Here is a 17671-nt window from a genome sequence, read left to right on the forward strand (position 1 = left end):
AGTTATACGTATATATATGTTCCCATATCTCTTCCCTCTTGCGTCTCCCTCCCTCCCACCCTTCCTATCCCACGCCTCTAGGTGGTCACACAGCACCGAGCTGATCTCCCTGTGCTGTGCGGCTGCTTCCCACTAGCTATCTGTTTTACGGTTGGTAGTGTATATATGTCCATGCCACTCTCTTACTTCGTCCCAGCTTACCCTTCCCTTTCCCCTTCCCCATGTCCTCAAGTCCATTCTCTAGTAGGTCTGTGTCTTTATTCCCGTCTTGCCCCTAGGTTCTTCATGACCTTTTTTTCTTTTTTTTTTTCTTAGATTCCATATATATGTGTTAGCATACGGTATTTGTGTTTCTCCTGACTTACTTCCCTCTGTATGACAGACTCTAGGTCCATCCACCTCACTACGAATAACTCAATTTCGTTTCTTTTTCACAATGCCATTCTTATAGCTTCTGCATGGTTTATAGAAGCATTTTTCTTTGAGGGTGGCAAGTAGTGAACTTTTAAAAACTTTTAAATCCTGTATTTCATTTTAGCATGTTTGTCTTTACCTAAAATGTAAGTGCTTAGTGAAGCACATGAGTTGCTTGCTTTTTTCAGCATGAAGACTCAGATGAGGAAACACAGATTTAGCATTTCTAGATGGTCAAGGGTCTGGATTTAGAAGATGCTCATGTTCTTTATTTTTAGAATTTAAACTGGAAGGACTGCTACTTGATTCATTAAGCATTTCAGGATAACTTATGATGGCCAGTTGGGCAGATGATATAACAATACTTTTCATTTTCAATTGTCCCGTGGCATCTAAGCTCTGCCAGATGAATAACCCAAAAGATCAGGGGACCATTTCCATCTCTTGGTTCCACTTTCTGGCAAATTCTGTCACTTGTTTCCACTCTCCAATGTGCAGAAACCACCCCAAGTGCTCATCAGCTGATACGGAGGTAATCCAACTACGCAGGATGACAGCGGTAGATTACCTGATGCTGTGATGCTTCAAGGCACCACACAAGTCTTTCACAATAACCGGCATTCTCTGGGTGCTAACTCTGTGCTGGGCATGGGCCCAAGTGTATTCATACGTTACTGTGTAACAGTTTTTTTTTTTTTTTAATGGCCGTGCCTCGCGGCGTGCGGGATCTTAGTTCCCCAGACAGGGATCGAACCCACGCCCCCTGCAGTGGAAGCGTGGCGTCTTAACTGCTGGACTGCCAGGGAAGTCCCACTGTGTTATAGTTCTTCTCTCCATTTTACCAGTCAGAAAACTGAGGCTTAGAAAGGTTAAGCAAGGCTACACAGCAGTTAAGTGAAGAGCGGGGCTTTGAGCCAAAACAGAAACCGCAGTCTTTTTTTTTTTTTTTTGCGGTACGCGGGCCTCTCACTGTTGTGGCCTCTCCTGTTGCGGAGCACAGGCTCCGGACGCGCAGGCTCAGCGGCCATGGCTCACGGGCCCAGCCGCTCCGCGGCATGTGGGATCCTCCCAGACCGGGGCACGAACCCGTGTCCCCTGCATCGGCAGGCGGACTCCCAACCACTGCGCCACCAGGGAAGCCCTAGAAACCACACTCTTAAGCATGACACTGTAACAGGGCAGCCATAGTTGGATGCCGACCATCAACTCTGCTTGTGAAGGCGGTCAAGATAGCCAGACAACCAGAAAAGGCAGGATGAGTGGTCTGTTGTGGGAAGGTGCATTGATGAGAAAGCAGAGCACGTGCAGTTTTCTTGTCGTTTTTCAGGTACGCCTATTATTACAGTGGAATCGGGGCTGGCGTGCTTGTCGCCGCTTACATCCAGGTTTCATTCTGGTGCCTGGCAGCAGGAAGACAAGTATACAAAATTAGAAAACAGTTTTTTCATGCTATCATGCGGCAGGAGATAGGCTGGTTTGACATGCATGACACTGGGGAGCTTAACACCCGGCTCGCAGAGTAAGTACCTGGGTTTATGTCGAACTCCGACGTGCTTCTGACTCTCACAAAATGAAAGAGAAGTCATCAGATCTGTTAGGAGACATTAGTGCATCACTCAGAAGTAATTATGAAACGAAATTCCTTCTGAGCCGCAGTCGTGTCTCACGCATCTTTTCATTCCCAGAACCCTGGCAGGGTATGAGGGGACTTGCATGACTAGCAATGAATGAGGTGTTGGGCTTGCCAGACTCGAGAAAATCCTCTGGGAGTGTGCATTAGAGCAGCAACGTGATGCTTGCTGGGGACATGACTGTGCAAGATCCTAGATGTAAGCTAATTTACCCCACACGGAAACAAACAAGAAAACCAGCTAGGTTCAGGAGGAAAGTTCTGTGTTCACAATTCTGATGTTTATTTCTAACACTGTCTCCTCGTTTAGTGACGTCTCCAAAATTAATGAAGGAATTGGTGACAAAATTGGAATATTCTTTCAGTCAATGGCAACATTCTTCACCGGTTTTACAGTAGGATTTACACAAGGTTGGAAGTTAACCCTTGTGATTTTAGCCGTCAGTCCTGTTCTTGGTCTGTCAGCTGCTATCTGGGCAAAGGTAGGTGAAGCCTGTGAATCCAGATTTTAAACTGTCTCCACTCCCGAAACAGCCCATAACTCCATGCAGCGGAAGGCTGTTTTTCTCACTTGATGACCCTGACTCTATATTTGATACTTGGTTTCGAACCTTCTCTTCACGATCAGTGGGAATAAGCAGGTGCAATCTCAGTGAGTCTTATACCTACCAAGGACTCTGTGCTGTCCTTGCCCTGCAGTTATTTGGGGAAGGGATGAGAAAGAAAGAAGTCGCTGTCCCATCTCATCCTCTGCCTTCATGTAAAAGGCGTGCTCAGCTTTTGGCGAGCTGTGTTCCCTGGTGGCCAGTTCCATATTCATAAGTAGGGATTCAGGAAGAGCTTCAAGTTCAATGAACAACACATAGGTCCCATTCAATAACCATTATTGATTTGAATGTTTTTGTAGATTTAATTTAATTTGGTAATTGATTGAACAGTTTTGTCAGCGTTATAAATGACTGTTTATACCTACTTAAATCCCTTGGTGTGAAAACAGTTTTTTAAAAAGAGGTATCTTCTAGTCCCATATGCATGTCAATCCAAAGTCTACAGTTCTTTCTCCCAGTCACAAAGGCAGAGCAGTACAAACGACCCTCCCCACCTCCATACACAGGCCTTTCTCTTTCAAGACTGCGTGTGGTGTTCATATTAAACTGATTTCATGTAAGAGTGGGTGGCAGTGGAGAGATTGGCCCAGTACATAATTTCTTAGAGAAGAAGAAAAATTAGAGAAAGCATTACACATTTATGTGGCAAAAGGTCATAAAATAACAGAGGGCCAACCAAAGCCAAGCCTAACACAAAATAAATCAGGCTGTAAGTATTAAGAAATTTAAAAAACTTAACCCTGTAGGGTGGATATTGTTTTGTTATTGTAAACAATAACTGCCATGTTTTTAGTATCTACTGTGTCAGGCAAATACATATTTTTCTTTTTTAAACTTATTTTATTGAGGTACAGTTAATTTACAATGTGATAATTTCTGCTGTACAGCAAAGTGATTCAGTTATACATCTATATACATTCTTTTTCATTATGGTTTATCACAGGATATTGAATATAGTTTCCTGTGTCATACAATAGGACCTTGTTATCCAGATGCCACTTTTTTTTTTAACGGTACGTGGGCCTCTCACTGCTCTGGCCTCTCCCCTTGTGGAGCACAGGCTCCGGACGCACAGGCTCAGCGGCCATGGCTCACGGGCCCAGCTGCTCCATGGCATGTGGGATCTTCCTGGACCGGGGCACAAACCCGTGTCCCCTGAATCGGCAGGCGGACTCTCAAGCACTGCGCCACCAGGGAAGCCCATATCCCATTTTTTAGGTTAAAAAATCCCAGGGAATTTCAGAGAATAAAATAACAACATATTTTAATCTCCCCCAGAATTAGCAGATGTTATGCCTTTTGCAGTATTTAACTGTAATATTTTCTATATATGAAGAAGGAGGTTGTAGAATATTACAGAATATTTTCCCCTCACTCTATCATATTATCTTTTCTTCTTCCTCAAAGGCATGAAATACATATTTTTCTGAAGTATAGGTATTATCTCATTTAATGGAGGAAGAAATTGAAGTTCTGAGAACTCTGTTATTTGTTGCTGAGACTAACACAGTGTTTAAGTGGTGTTCTTGGTGGCTAAATTGTATCTCTGCATTAGTCTGTTGAAATATTTGGCAGAAGCTTTTGTGTTAATTGATTTTCTTGTTTACTAGGATATTAAGCAAGTCAGATGGCAGATGCTTCATATCAGTATTTGTTGAAAAACTGTTTTAAAATATATTCACGTTTGTTCTAGTTAAGTTACGGGAAAAAGCAGTAAGTTAATCTCTTAATAAGTAATTGTGCATTGCTTCAGATACTATTTCTTTAATAAATGGAGCCCTAGACTTATTGCTGGAGACCTAAGTTCACTCTGCCATAAGCTTTTGGTATGGTTTCAAATAAAGTTCTTAAGTTACCTGGTTGTCAACCATATTAAAAAAGAAATGTGGCCCAGTTTAGGAAGCTCCTGTGAGCCTGAGGCTGTCTTCCCTAACCCAGAGGCACCAGTGCAAGAATGTAGAACAGGAAGGGACTTAGTCCCAGCAAGCTTCCTAGTCCAGGAGGCCTCCTTTGATCTCTACATGTAACTTTCTAACCCCACCCAGAGACACTGGGTCAGCTAGAGGGCACAGGGAGGGGAAGCTACCATATCCTGCCCCTACAAGAGATACTTGGTGGTCTGATCTTAAGAAATCACTTCCACTCCCTCAGGTAGCAGAAGCAGGGGCCCCAGCAGCTCTAGATAAACCATGCTGGCAAAAAATAATACCAGAAAGACTCTGAATGTAAAACTGCTACTGGAACCATAGCTCACAAAAGTAGGTCAAGAATTGCATGCTAAACCCAAAGAGGGTAACTGCTTGCTAAAATAAAAGATTTATACAGGACTCAGAGTCTCCTAACATAATAGACAAAATGTCCAGGATATAATAAAAAATCACTTTTGTCATACCAAAAAAGAAAATCACAGCTTGAAAGAGAAAAAGACAGTTAATTGACCACTCGAGATAATTCATGTGTTAAAATTGTTCGGCATGGATTTTGGAGCAGTGATCATAAAAATGCTTCACTAATCAATTACAAATTCTCCTGAAACCAAAGAAAATAGAAAATACCGGCAGTGAAAAAGAAGTTATGAAAAAAGGACAGAATGAAATTAGAGAACGGAAAGATATAGCAGCAGAAATAAAAGTCATGATGGATGGGCTTAATCTTGTTAAGTGGAGATGACAAGAGAGAGGTAGAACAATAGAATTTACACACCCCCCCACCCCCAAACAGGGAAAATGAAAAGAGCCTCAGGCACCTGTTGGACAATAACAAAAGATAGAATATTTGTTGCCGTCAGAGTCCCAAAAGAAAGAAAAGTAAGGCTGATGGAGTATTGGAAGAAATAATTGCTGAAAATTTCCAATATTTGTGAAAGACAAACCTTCAGGTCCGGGACTTCCCTGGTAGTGCAGTGATTAAGAATCTGCCTGCCAGTGCAAGGGACACGGGTTCGATTCCTGGTCAGGGAAGATCCCATGTGCTGCGGAGCAACTAAGCTCATGTGCCACAACTACTGAGCCTGTGCTCTAGAGCCCGCGAGCCAACACTACTGAAGCCCCTGCACCTAGAGCCTGTGCTCCACAGCAAGAGAAGCCACTGCAATGAGTAGCCTGTGCACCGAAACGAAGAGTAGCCCCTGCTCGGCACAACTAGAGAAAGCCCGCACGCAGCAATGAAGACCCAGTGCAGCCAAAAAAAAAAAAAAAAACCAAAAAACCCTTGAGATCCAAGAAGCTAAGCTAACCTCAAACAGGATGAACTCAAAGAAATCCATGATTAAACAAATTGTAATTAAATTACTGAAAACTAAAGACAAAGAAAAAAATTAAAAACAGCTAAAGAGCAACAACACGTTACCTACTACGGAACACAAATTTGAATGACATTATATTTCTCATCTGAAACTACAAAAGACCAGAAGGAAGTGGCAGAATATTTCTCAAGTTCTTAAAGAAAAGAACTGTCAACTGAATACTTGGTAAAAGTATTTTTCAGGAATGGTGGGGAAATAAAAAACATTCTCAGATCATGGAAAACTATAGAAGAACCTTCCATTAGCATACCTACTATTAAAGACTGGCTAAGTGAAGCTCTTCAAACAGAAGGGAAGTGATATAAGAAATACTGGAGCATCAGGAAGGGAAAAGGAACAATGGAAAGAGCAGAAATTTGGGCTTTTCTTTCTCCAGGAGATTTCTAAATCATATTTGATGATTGAACCAAAAATTATAAGTGGTAAAATGTTGATGTTTATAAGTCACATATGAACATTATAACATCCAGAACAGCTATTACAAAACCTAAGCAAAAAGATATATTCAAAACCACTATAAATAAATCAAGATGGAATCCTAAAACTTGATCAAGTAACTCTCAGGAAGGCAAGAGAAGCAGAGGAATGAGAAACAGAGGAAATATATAGAAAACAGATAGTAAAATGGTAGACGTAACTGCTCACATATTAATTACCTTAACTGTAAATAGTTAAAATATACAAATCAAAAAAGAAATTGGCAGAGTTGATTTAAAAAACATGACCTACCGAGTATCTGCTGCTTACAAGAAACTTCAAATTCAACAACGTAGGTAGAGGGAAGTAACAGGATGGAAAAAGATATACATGAAAACATTACTTTTTTTAGGGAATGGCTATATTGATATCTGATAATATAAACTTCAGAACAAAGAAAATTACTACAAAAAAGAGGAGCATTACATAATGATAATAGGGATCATTCCACCAGGAAGACATAATGATCCAAAATATGTATGCACCAAATAACAAAGCCTCAAATTAAATGAAGTAAAAACTGAGAACATTGAAGGGAGAAATAGAAAAACCACAATTATTTTATTATCCTTGCTCAGCATTGATAGAATTACTAGACAAAAAATCAGACTGTAGAAGATCTGACCAACACAGTCAACCAATAGGATCTAATTGGTGTTCATAAAACATTGTACCCAACAACAGTAGGATACACATTAAACATTCACCAATATAGATCATATCCTGGGCCATAAAACAAACCTCAACAAATTTAAAAGAATTGAAACCATCAAAGTGTTTTCTATGACTACAGTGGTATCCCACTAGAAACAAATAACAACACTGAGAAAGTCTCTAAATACTTGGTAATTAAACAATACATGTTAAAATAATCCATGGGTTGTAAAAGAAGTTTCAGAGAAAAAAAAATATAACTGAATGAAAACAAACCCATAAAATACCAAAATATTTGGGTGCAGCTAAAGAAGTGTTGAGAGAAATTTATAGCATTAAATATCTACATTAGAAATGAGCAAGGATCTAAAATCAATAATGTAAGTTCCTACCTCAAGAAACTAGAAAAAAGAAGAGCAAAATAAAACCAAAGCAAGCAGAATAAGGAAACAATAAAGGTAAGAGCAGAAATCAGTGAACTTGAAAATAGGAAAGTAATAGAGAAAATCAAGGAAACAGAAAGTTCATTCTTCAAAACAAAATCAATAAAATTAGCAAGACTGACAAAAGGAAGACACAAATCACAATATCCAGATTGAAATATGGAATATTACTACAAATCCCACAGACATTAAAAAGATAAAGGAAATATTACGAAAAACTTTATCCTCACAAATTTGAAAACTTAGAGATCAACTCCTTGATAACTGCAAACTACCAAAATTCAACTAAGATGAAATAGACAATCTTCATAGCCCTATAATCATCAAAGAAGTTTATTTTGTAACTTCAGAGCTCCTGAGAAAGAATTCTCCAGGCACGGATGATTTTACTGGAAAAGTTTACCAGACATTTAAAGAAGAACTAACACCAATTTTATACAGTCTCCCCCAGAAGAAAGAAGACTTTTACTTCTTTCCCCCAAAGCAGGAATGCTTCCCAGCTCATTTATGAAACCAGTATTAAGCTGATACCAAAACCAGACAAAGTCAATACAAAAAAAAAAAGAAAGAAAGAAAATGGTAGATCAGTATCTTTCATGGACTAAGAATAAAAATTCTTCAATAACATATTAGCAAACTAGATTTGGCAATGTATAGAAAGAATAATTTACTATGAGCAGGTGGAATTTGTTTCAGCTATGCAAGGCTGCTTCAACATTTGAAAATCAATCCATGTTATCTACCATATCAGTAAGCTAAAGAAGAAAACCTGTGTGATCATATCAGTTGACAGAGAAAAAACATTTGACAGTATCTAACACACATTGATGATGAAAGAAAAACCTCTCAGGAAGTGAAGAAAAGAAAGATATTACCTCAGCTTGATGAAGATCATCTGTGAAAACTCCACAGTTAATATTATGCTTAATAGTGAAAGACTGAATGTTTTCCCCTTAAGACTGGAAATAAAGAAGATAAGGAAGACCATGCTCACCACTGTTTCAACAAAGTACTAGAACTTCTAGCCACTGCAACAAGACAAGAAAAAGAAATAAAAGGCATATAGATGAGAAAGGAAGAAATAAAACTATAGATAATGTAATCTTCTAAGTTGAAAATCTCAAGGAATCTACAATTTCCTAGGACTAACAACTGAGTTTGGAAAGGTCAAAGGATACCAGATCAATTGCATTTCTGCATACTAACAATGAACATGCATAAACCAATATTTAAATGTTAAATTAAAATTAATACCATTTAGAGTCACTCCAAGTAAAATGAAATGCTTAAGTGTACATTTCACAAAACATATATAGGATCTGTATGCTGAAAATTATTAAATGTGATGAAAGAAATCAAGGCTAAATAAATGGAGAGACATAGTGTGTTCATGGATTAGAAGACTGAACACAGTAAAATGGTGATTTCTTTTTTCAAACTGATCTGTAGGTTTAAGGCATTTCCTATAAAAAATTCCAGAAAGGTTTTTTTGTGGACATAGGTAAGCAAGTTTATTTTTAAATTTATATGGAAAGATACAGGCTCTAGAATAGCTAAAACAATTTTGACAAAGAAGAATAAAGTGAGAGGAATATGTCTACCTGATACTAAAGCTTACTATATAGCTATAGTATATTGGTGGAGGGATAGACACATAGATCAATGAAACAATAGAGAACCCAGAAATATACTTACACAGATACGCCCAGCTGATGTTTGATGAAGGTGCGAGAGCAATTCAGTGGCAGAAGAATGGTCTTTTCAGCAAATAGTGCTGAAACAATTGGACATCCAGAGGTTAAAGAAAAAAGGCCAAAACTTCATCCAAAACTTCACACTCTACCCAAAAATTAACTAAAAATGGATTGTGGATTTATATGTAAAATGTAAAGCTATAAAACTTTTAGAAAGAAAATAGGAGAAAATCTTTGGGATCTAGGCCTAGGCAAAGAGTTCTTAGATTTGATTACTAAAAGCTTGATCCTTAAAAAGAAATTAAAGGGCTTCCCTGGTGGCGCAGTGGTTGAGAGTCCGCCTGCCGATGCAGGGGACGCGGGTTCGTGCCCCAGTCTGGGAAGATCCTACGTGCCGTGGAGCGGCTGGGCCCATGAGCCATGGCCGCTGAGCCTGCGCGTCTGGAGCCTGTGCTTCTCAATGGGAGGGGCCGCAACGGTGAGAGGCCCGTGTACTGCAAAAAAAAAAGAAAAAGAAATTATAAATTAGACTTTGTCAAAATTCATAACTTTTGCTCTCTGAAAGCCATGTAAAGGGGATGAAAAGACAAGCTACACACTTGGAAAAAAATAATATGAAAATCATATATCTGACAAAGGGCTAGTATCGACTATAATGTAAATATAAAGAATGCTCAAAATTCGATAGTTAAAAAAAAAACCCCAAATAAACCAATTAGAGAATGGGCAAAGGACATGAACAGACATTTCATCAGAGAGGATATACACGTGGCAGTTAAGCACATGAAAGATTGTTTAGCATCATTAGCCATCAGTGAAAAGCAAATTAAACTGCAGTGAGATATCATACATCTACCAAAATGGCTAAACTAAAAAATAGTGAAACACCAAATGCTGCTGAGATGCAGCGAAACAGGATCACTCATAGATTGTTGGTGGGAATGAAAAATGGTACAGCAACCTGAAAAATAGTTTGCAGTTTCTTATAAAACTAAACATGCAATTACCATACAATCCAGCAAATTGTACTGGGCATTTATCTAAGAGAAAAGAAAATCATGTTCATGTAAAAATCTATAGTCAAATGTTCATAGCAGCTTTATTAGTAATAGCCCCAAACTGAAACAACCCCAGATATTCTTCAATAGGTTAATGGTTAAACAACTGTGGTGCATCCATACTATGGGTACTGTCCAGTGATAAAAAGGAAAGAAGTATTGATATACACACACCAACCTGGATGCGTCTCCAGAGATTTGTACTTGGTGAAAAACGCCAATCCCCAAAGGTCAAATACTTTATGACTCCATTTATATAATATTCTTGAAATGATGAAATTGTAGATAGAGCAAATTAGCGGTTTTCAGGGCTTAGGGATGGTAGGGAGGGGAGAAGTGAGGAGTAGGGAAGAAAGTGGCTGTGACTACGAAAAGTAGCACTGAGGGATCCTTGTGATGGAATTGTTCTGTATCATGACTGTAGTCATACGAATCTACATAGGTGATAACATTGCTTGGAGCTAAACACACACATACACACACACGAGTGCATGTAAAACTAGTAAATCTGAATAACGTTGATGGATTAATGTTAAATGTTAAATTTCTGGCTGTGATATTGTTCTGAAGTTTTGAAGGTGTTATTTGGGGAACACTAGATGAAGGGGATATGGGCTCTGACTGTATTGTTTCTTATGACTGCTTTTATGTCTACAACTATCTCAAAATATCAAGTTAAAAAAAAATAAAGCATGTATAAATTATCTCAAACAAAATAAAACAAAAACCTACATTGAGAATTGGAAAAAAGGGACAAAGATGAAGGTCCAAACATCTGTGGTGGTCAAAACTATTGCTTCTGACTATATTAGTTTGAACAATATAAAGTGGCCGATACTAGATTTTAACTTACAGGAATAACAATTTCATGTGTCTTGCACTAATTCAATTAGGCCTTGTTAAGAACTTAACAGCCTTTGGAATAAGGGATGAGTTAGTGATATTTTATATAGTTTATGTGGGTCATTGTGAAGTATCACCATTCTGTTATTTTATATTAGAGGAACAGCAAGTTGGCTTTCCCTATCCCTCAGAATATTTTGGAGGTTATTTTCTTTCAGTAAGCATGATATCTTAAAAAACAAAGAACGAAACAAAACACTTAATGAAGATTCTACCATAGTCTTGCCTAATCATATGCTTATAGTTATGGAAGGTTGTAGAGAAGCCAGGTATATTGAATCAATTGGAATGGTACTTGATACTTTAACAATAAATTAAAATAGCATGTTTTGCAGCTCCTAATTCAAAAATATTTCTAGTAATCTTCCTGTTGTCAGCTGCTTCTGGTGTGGTTGATAGTTGTGGGGTGAGATTTCAAAAGGAGCAGAGAAAAATAGCCAAAGCATATTGTATGCACCTCTTGCATTATGCAGACCTGTTTGTTCAAGAATGACAATGACCTCCCTGACTCAGCCCCAGCGCTGTGAGTGATTCTGGCAAGTGTGCTGGGACAGCCCTAGGTAGGTCACTTTGAGAGGTCAGGAAGGTCTAGTGCATCAGTGGGTTGTTGTTTTGGGTACCAAAGAAGAAAGTACATACAGCACAACATCTGCACATAGAATCTAGTTAATAAATGTTCATTTGCCTTCACCCACCCATTCCTGCATCTATCATAGCTCCTTTTACTTTCACACACAGCAAAGGAAGAGATACACTATTAAAATCAAAATAATTTTGAGCTTTTTATGACATGAAGAAATAGACTGTTACTACGTACACGTACGAGTCCACAAATGCTGTAAATTATTTATTGAAAGAGTGTAATACTGTTTACTCAGAATTTTATTTGAATTGCTTGTGCGTAATATTTAGTTAGGTGGTTGACTAGTCAGGTATTCCAGGTTAAAATATTAACCTTAGTCCTTTGCCCATGCCAGTTGATCCAGTTTTTATCACAGGGCCATCTGGGTTCCCAGAGGGGTCCACGTGTCAGTGGCTGGTATTAGAAAGATTCACTCCAGTGGCTGTTAATTCGTGCTTTGAAGCCTTGAATCCTGGCTATTTCACATATTAGGAAATTACTTGACCTCTTCATCCCTCCATTTCCTCATGTATAGAGTGGGGAAAATAATACCTACTTCACTGCGCAAATGAGAAGAATCAATGAGATCCTGTGTATACAAAGGACCCAGTACTGTTCCTTCCACAGAACATGCTCAGGGACCAAACAGAAGGATCAAAGCGCATCCACAAAACAGAGACCTCCCTGGTGGATTAACGTATTGCTCAGAAACATCAGCAGAGAGAACTCTGCTTCCCCGGCATGTGAAACCTTCTTAAAGTCCTGTCACTACTCAGTACTTGATCCCCTGCGTTCTTCTGGCCTCCTACCTTGATATTTCTGAGCTAGAGTACAATTAGCAATTGCTGTGTTGAGTACACACCCTATTTCCTTGATGTACTGCCCCTTTTGCTATATTGGTTTATGTTAATAGTATACACCTTCTGAGATTTAAAGTCCCAGATTTATTTATTTATATGAGGATCCATGGGGTATAGTGAGAAAATAAAAATTTTAATTTAATTTGTTTTATACCATCTCAGTCCAAAAAGAATTTGAAGTGGCTTATAATATGTACACTAAAAAGTAGGACATGATGACCAAAGATGAGTAAAAGATTTATATACAGTAACATACAAGGAGCATTTGTGTATATATTTATTTTTTCTTTACAAAAGATACAATTGTTAAATTTTAAATTATCTGCAATTGTGTTTTTAAACAGATACTATCTTCATTTACTGATAAAGAACTCTTGGCATATGCAAAAGCTGGAGCAGTAGCTGAAGAGGTCTTAGCAGCGATTAGAACTGTGATTGCATTTGGAGGACAAAAGAAAGAACTTGAAAGGTGTGAGTCTCTTTTTTTAAGTTGGTAGAGATGTTAAATTCTGTCATTTTATATGCTCTTCCGGTTGACGGTGATGACTATAAGAGTACTCTGATATATATGTTTCCTTAAGTAGCTTCATGGATATGTTACAGCATAGTTAATACTCTGGAAAAGTTGTAATTCTAATTGTACTCTTCTTATATCTGCTTATTCAAAGCATTTTCTAGAGTCTTCTAGGTCATTAGTGACATAAAATAATACCTTAAGGCTGAAACATAGTAATTCTTGATTCTCTAAGAATGAATGAGTATTTTGTGTTAGATCTATGGGGTCATTAAGTCAGAATAATGGTTACCTCTGGGGGAGATGAGTTGGTGATAAGAGAGGGACACAGGGCCGGGGGCATCTGTGGGTCTGATGGTTTGCTCAGTTGTGCACAGTGACCTCAATTGTGCTTACGTGGGTGTTCACTGTATATTCTTTAAACTGTACATATGTGTTTGGAGTACACTTTGTTTATATGATATATTTCATACCCACAAAGATATCCTCTGAGAATGGTTTGTGATGGCTATGTACCTACCATAGTTCAAAGGGAAGTAATATCTGTGCTCCACCTCAGTTTTTGCTAAGGTTTTTGCTTTTGCCTTAAAATATGTCTGACTAATAAAATGTGAAGTCTTGCTTAATTACCTGGCAAACATCCAATTAAATGAAGCCTCTCTTCTCTTGGTGGTGGAGGCGACAGGTCCAAATAACCACAAATGAACAAAATATCGAACATACCAGTTAGGGTAGATAACTATTTGGGGAAATAAAATACTCAATGAGAGTCATAGGGGAGTCTTTACTATTTAGAGAGATTATTCAGCAAAGTCCTTTCTGAATAGTGAATGTTTGAATAGACACGGAATGAAGTTTTTTTTTTTTAAATAAATTTATTTATTTGATTTTTATTTAGTTTTGGCTGCTTTGGGTGTTTGTTGCTTCGCGCAGGCTTTCTCTAGTTGCAACGAGCAGGGGCTACTCTTCCTTGCAGTGCACAGGCTTTTCACTGCGGTGGCTTCTCTTGTTGTGGAGCATGGGCTGTAGGCTCATGGGCTTCAGTAGTTGTGGCTCGCAGGCTCTAGAGCGCAGACTCAGTAGCTGTGTTGCACGGGCTTAGTTGTTCCCCGGCATGTGGGATCTTCCTGGACCAGGTCTCAAACCCATGTGCCCTGCATTGGCAGGTGGATTCTTAACCACTGCACCACCAGGGAAGCCCCAAAATGAGGTTTTAAACTTGCGATTTGTTTCCAGTTTTCCTCAGTGGAAAGCTGGACCAGAAAAAGAATGCATCCACCAGCACAGGGAGACAAACAAGGCCTATCTGCTTCTGCCTAGTTTTTGAGCTGGGGGAGAGAATCTCTCCATAGAAATCAAAGTCTCAGGCCTCACCTTCAGGCGCTGCTAGAGTCTGAATTTATAATACTCTGTGGACTAGGGAGCTATCTCTTCCTAAAACTGAGGATTTCGCATTAAAAATGAATCCAAGTCCAGTGCTACCACTAGGGTGTTTGGTAGAAGAAAATTTTAAATTGCTGAAAATTAATGAATCAAACAGCCAAATTAAGGACTTAGAAAAAGAACAATAGAGAAAAGGAAGTACAAGAAGGAAATAATATAGATAAGAGCATAAAAATAATTTAATAGAAAAAAAGATAAAAAAGCAGAGTTGACAAAAATCCATAAACTAATTCTTTGAAAACACAGTTAAACAATGAAGTAGTATTTTGTAAGTTTTTAAAAATTAATTAATTAATTTTATTTATTTATTTTTGGCTGTGTTGGGTCTTCGTTGCTGCGTGCGGGCTTTCTCTACTTGCAGTGAGTGGAGGCTACTCTTCATTGCGGTGCGAGAGCTTCTCATTGCAATGGCTTTTCGTGTGGAACACAGGCTCTAAGCACGCGGGCTTCAGTAGTTGTGGCACGCAGGCTCAGTAGTTGTGGCTCGTGAGCTTTAGAATGCAGGCTCAGTAGTTGTGGCACACGGGCTTAGTTGCTCTGCAGCATGTCGGATCTTCCCGGACCAGGGCCTGAACCTGTGTCCCCTGCATTGGCAGGCGGATTCTTAACCACTGTGCCACCAGGGAAGCCCTTTGCAAGTTTAATGAGGAACAAAATAAGAATGAATAAGGAAAGAATTGCTACAGATTTTTAAAAATCTATTTAAAAAATTAGTTTTATACCAATAAATTGTAAAATCCTGATGAAATAGACAATATCCCAGAAAAATATAGGTTAAAATTCTCTTAAGAAGAAAACTTCAGTAGAACTATAATCATTAAAGGAATCGAATCCAGTTTAAAATCTCCATCCCTTGCCTTTACATATACGTACACACCAAGTAGAAACCACCAGGTCCAGATAATTTTACGGGCAAGATTTTAACAAAACTTCAAGCAAGAGATAACCCCATCTTACACAGATTGTTTGTGAGAATGAAAAATATATATAGAAAGTTGTTAGTTCATTTTAGGAGGCTAGTATAACTTTGACACCATACCAGACAGCAGGTATATGAGAAAGGAAAATTGTAATATAGTTTCACCTAAAACATAGATGCAGAAAATCTAGATAAATTATTAGCTAAATGAATCAATGTGAAAAATATCAGATTTAAAAAAAATCCTGAACCTGGTGGCTTGATCCTAAAAATGCAAAGATGATTTAACCTTAGGAAATCTATTAATATAATTAACCACACTAGCAGATTGAAAGAAACATTTTGTTTTGATGGATGAGGAAAAAGCATTAATTGCATATGATTCTTGACAAAAATTTTCTTAATCTGATAAACCAGATACCCACAGGAAACTTTGTATTAAATGGTAAAATGTCAAAAGCATTTCTTTAAAATAATGAATGAAACAAGTATGTCCGCTAGAATCATTTCTATTCAATGTTGTACTGGTATTACATAATAAAATGAAGGAAAAAATAAGAGTAAGAATAATAAATAAAAATAAAGTGAAAAGCTCTAAGGGCTGGAAAACAAAAAGCAAAACTGTCATTATGTACAGATGATCTGATTGTCTACATAGGAATTCCAGTAACAGTATAGTAAGGTCTGCAGACCAACAATGTATGGTAAGGTCTCCGGGTACCTGATGACAATTCAGAAAAAAAAAATGGCATTCCTGTGAACAAATAGAGAATATGTAGTATTTCATCAATTCTGAGATGCACATTTTTCTCTCACAATTCATCATCTCTGAAATTCAGATAAATCCTACAGTCAGAGCCATCTAACAGTTGCTATGGGACTGGATTGAGAACTCAAGTTCTACGGGAAGGATTTGTGTTTGCTTCTGCCGTTCACTGGGGGCACTATTAACCTGAAACCACTTTTGGGTCCCAGCTGTATATGGAGTGCCCTATTAAACTCCTTTTTTTTTTTTCCATTTACTTCTCAATGTGTGAGATTTCTTTTTTTCTTTTTAAACATCTTTATAGGAGTATAATTGCTTTACAATGTTGTGTTAGTTTCTGCTGTATAACAAAGTGAATCTGCTATATCCATATGTATATCCCCATATCACCTCTCTCTTGCATCTCCCTCCCACCCTCCTTATCCCACCCCTCCAGGTGGTTGCAAAGCACTGAGCTGATCTCCCTGTGTTGTGTAGCTGCTTCCCACTAGCTAGCTATTTTACATTTGGTGGTACATATCTGTCAGTGCTACTCTTTACCTTGTCCTAGCTTACCCTTCCCCCTCCCCATGTCCTCAAGTCCATTCTCTGTGTCTGCATCTTTATTCCGGTCCTGCCCCACTTTATTCCGGTCCTGCCCCTAGGTTCATCAGAACCAATTCTTTTTCTTTAGATTCCATATATATGTGTTAACCTGCAGTATTTGTTTTTCTCTTTCTGACTTACTTCACTCTGTATGACACTCTAGGTCCATCCACCTCACTACAAATGACTCAATTTCGATTCTTTTTATGGCTGAGTAATATTCCATTGTATATATATGCCACATCTTCTTTATCCATTCATCTGTCAATAGACACTTAGGCTGCTTCCATGTCCTGGCTATTGTAAATAGTGCTGCAATGAACATTGTGGTACATGACTCTTTTTGAATTATGGTTTTCTCATGGTATATGCCCAGTAGTGGGATCGCTGGGTCCTATGGTAGTTTTCTTTTTAGTTTTTTAAGGAACCTCCATACTGTTCTCCATAGTGACTGTATCAATTTACATGCCCACCAACAGTGCAAGAGGGTTCCCTTTTCTCCACACCCTCTCCAGCATTTATTGTTTGTAGATTTTTTTGACGATGGCCATTCTGACTGGTGTGAGGTGATACCTCATTGTAGTTTTCATTTACATTTCTCTAATGATTAGTGATGTTGAGCATCCTTTCATGTGTTTGTTTGCTATCTGTATATCTTCTGTGGAGAGATGTCTATTTAGTTCTTCTGCCCATTTTTGGATTGGGTTTGTTTTTTTGATATTGAGCTGCATGAGCTGCTTGTATATTTTGGAGATTAATCCTTTGTCTGTTGCTTCG

General features: G+C 38.3%; 1 protein-coding gene across 4 annotated transcripts in view; it reads left to right on the forward strand.

Moving 5' to 3' along the window:
• Window positions 1-17671, forward strand: part of ABCB1 (ATP binding cassette subfamily B member 1) — a 106953-nt gene that overhangs the window by 31333 nt on the left and 57949 nt on the right. For 3 of the 4 annotated variants that reach the window (XM_032643320.1, XM_032643322.1, XM_032643319.1), the window contains exons 6-8: window positions 1742-1933; window positions 2355-2526; window positions 13012-13136. In XM_032643320.1, the coding sequence (XP_032499211.1) occupies window positions 1742-1933; window positions 2355-2526; window positions 13012-13136 (489 nt within the window). The remainder of the gene's footprint in view (window positions 1-1741; window positions 1934-2354; window positions 2527-13011; window positions 13137-17671) is intronic. The other variant, XM_032643321.1, reaches the window with a different exon arrangement.

The sequence above is a fragment of the Phocoena sinus genome, chromosome 9 (assembly GCF_008692025.1).
Source record: "Phocoena sinus isolate mPhoSin1 chromosome 9, mPhoSin1.pri, whole genome shotgun sequence".
Taxonomy (NCBI): domain Eukaryota; kingdom Metazoa; phylum Chordata; class Mammalia; order Artiodactyla; family Phocoenidae; genus Phocoena; species Phocoena sinus.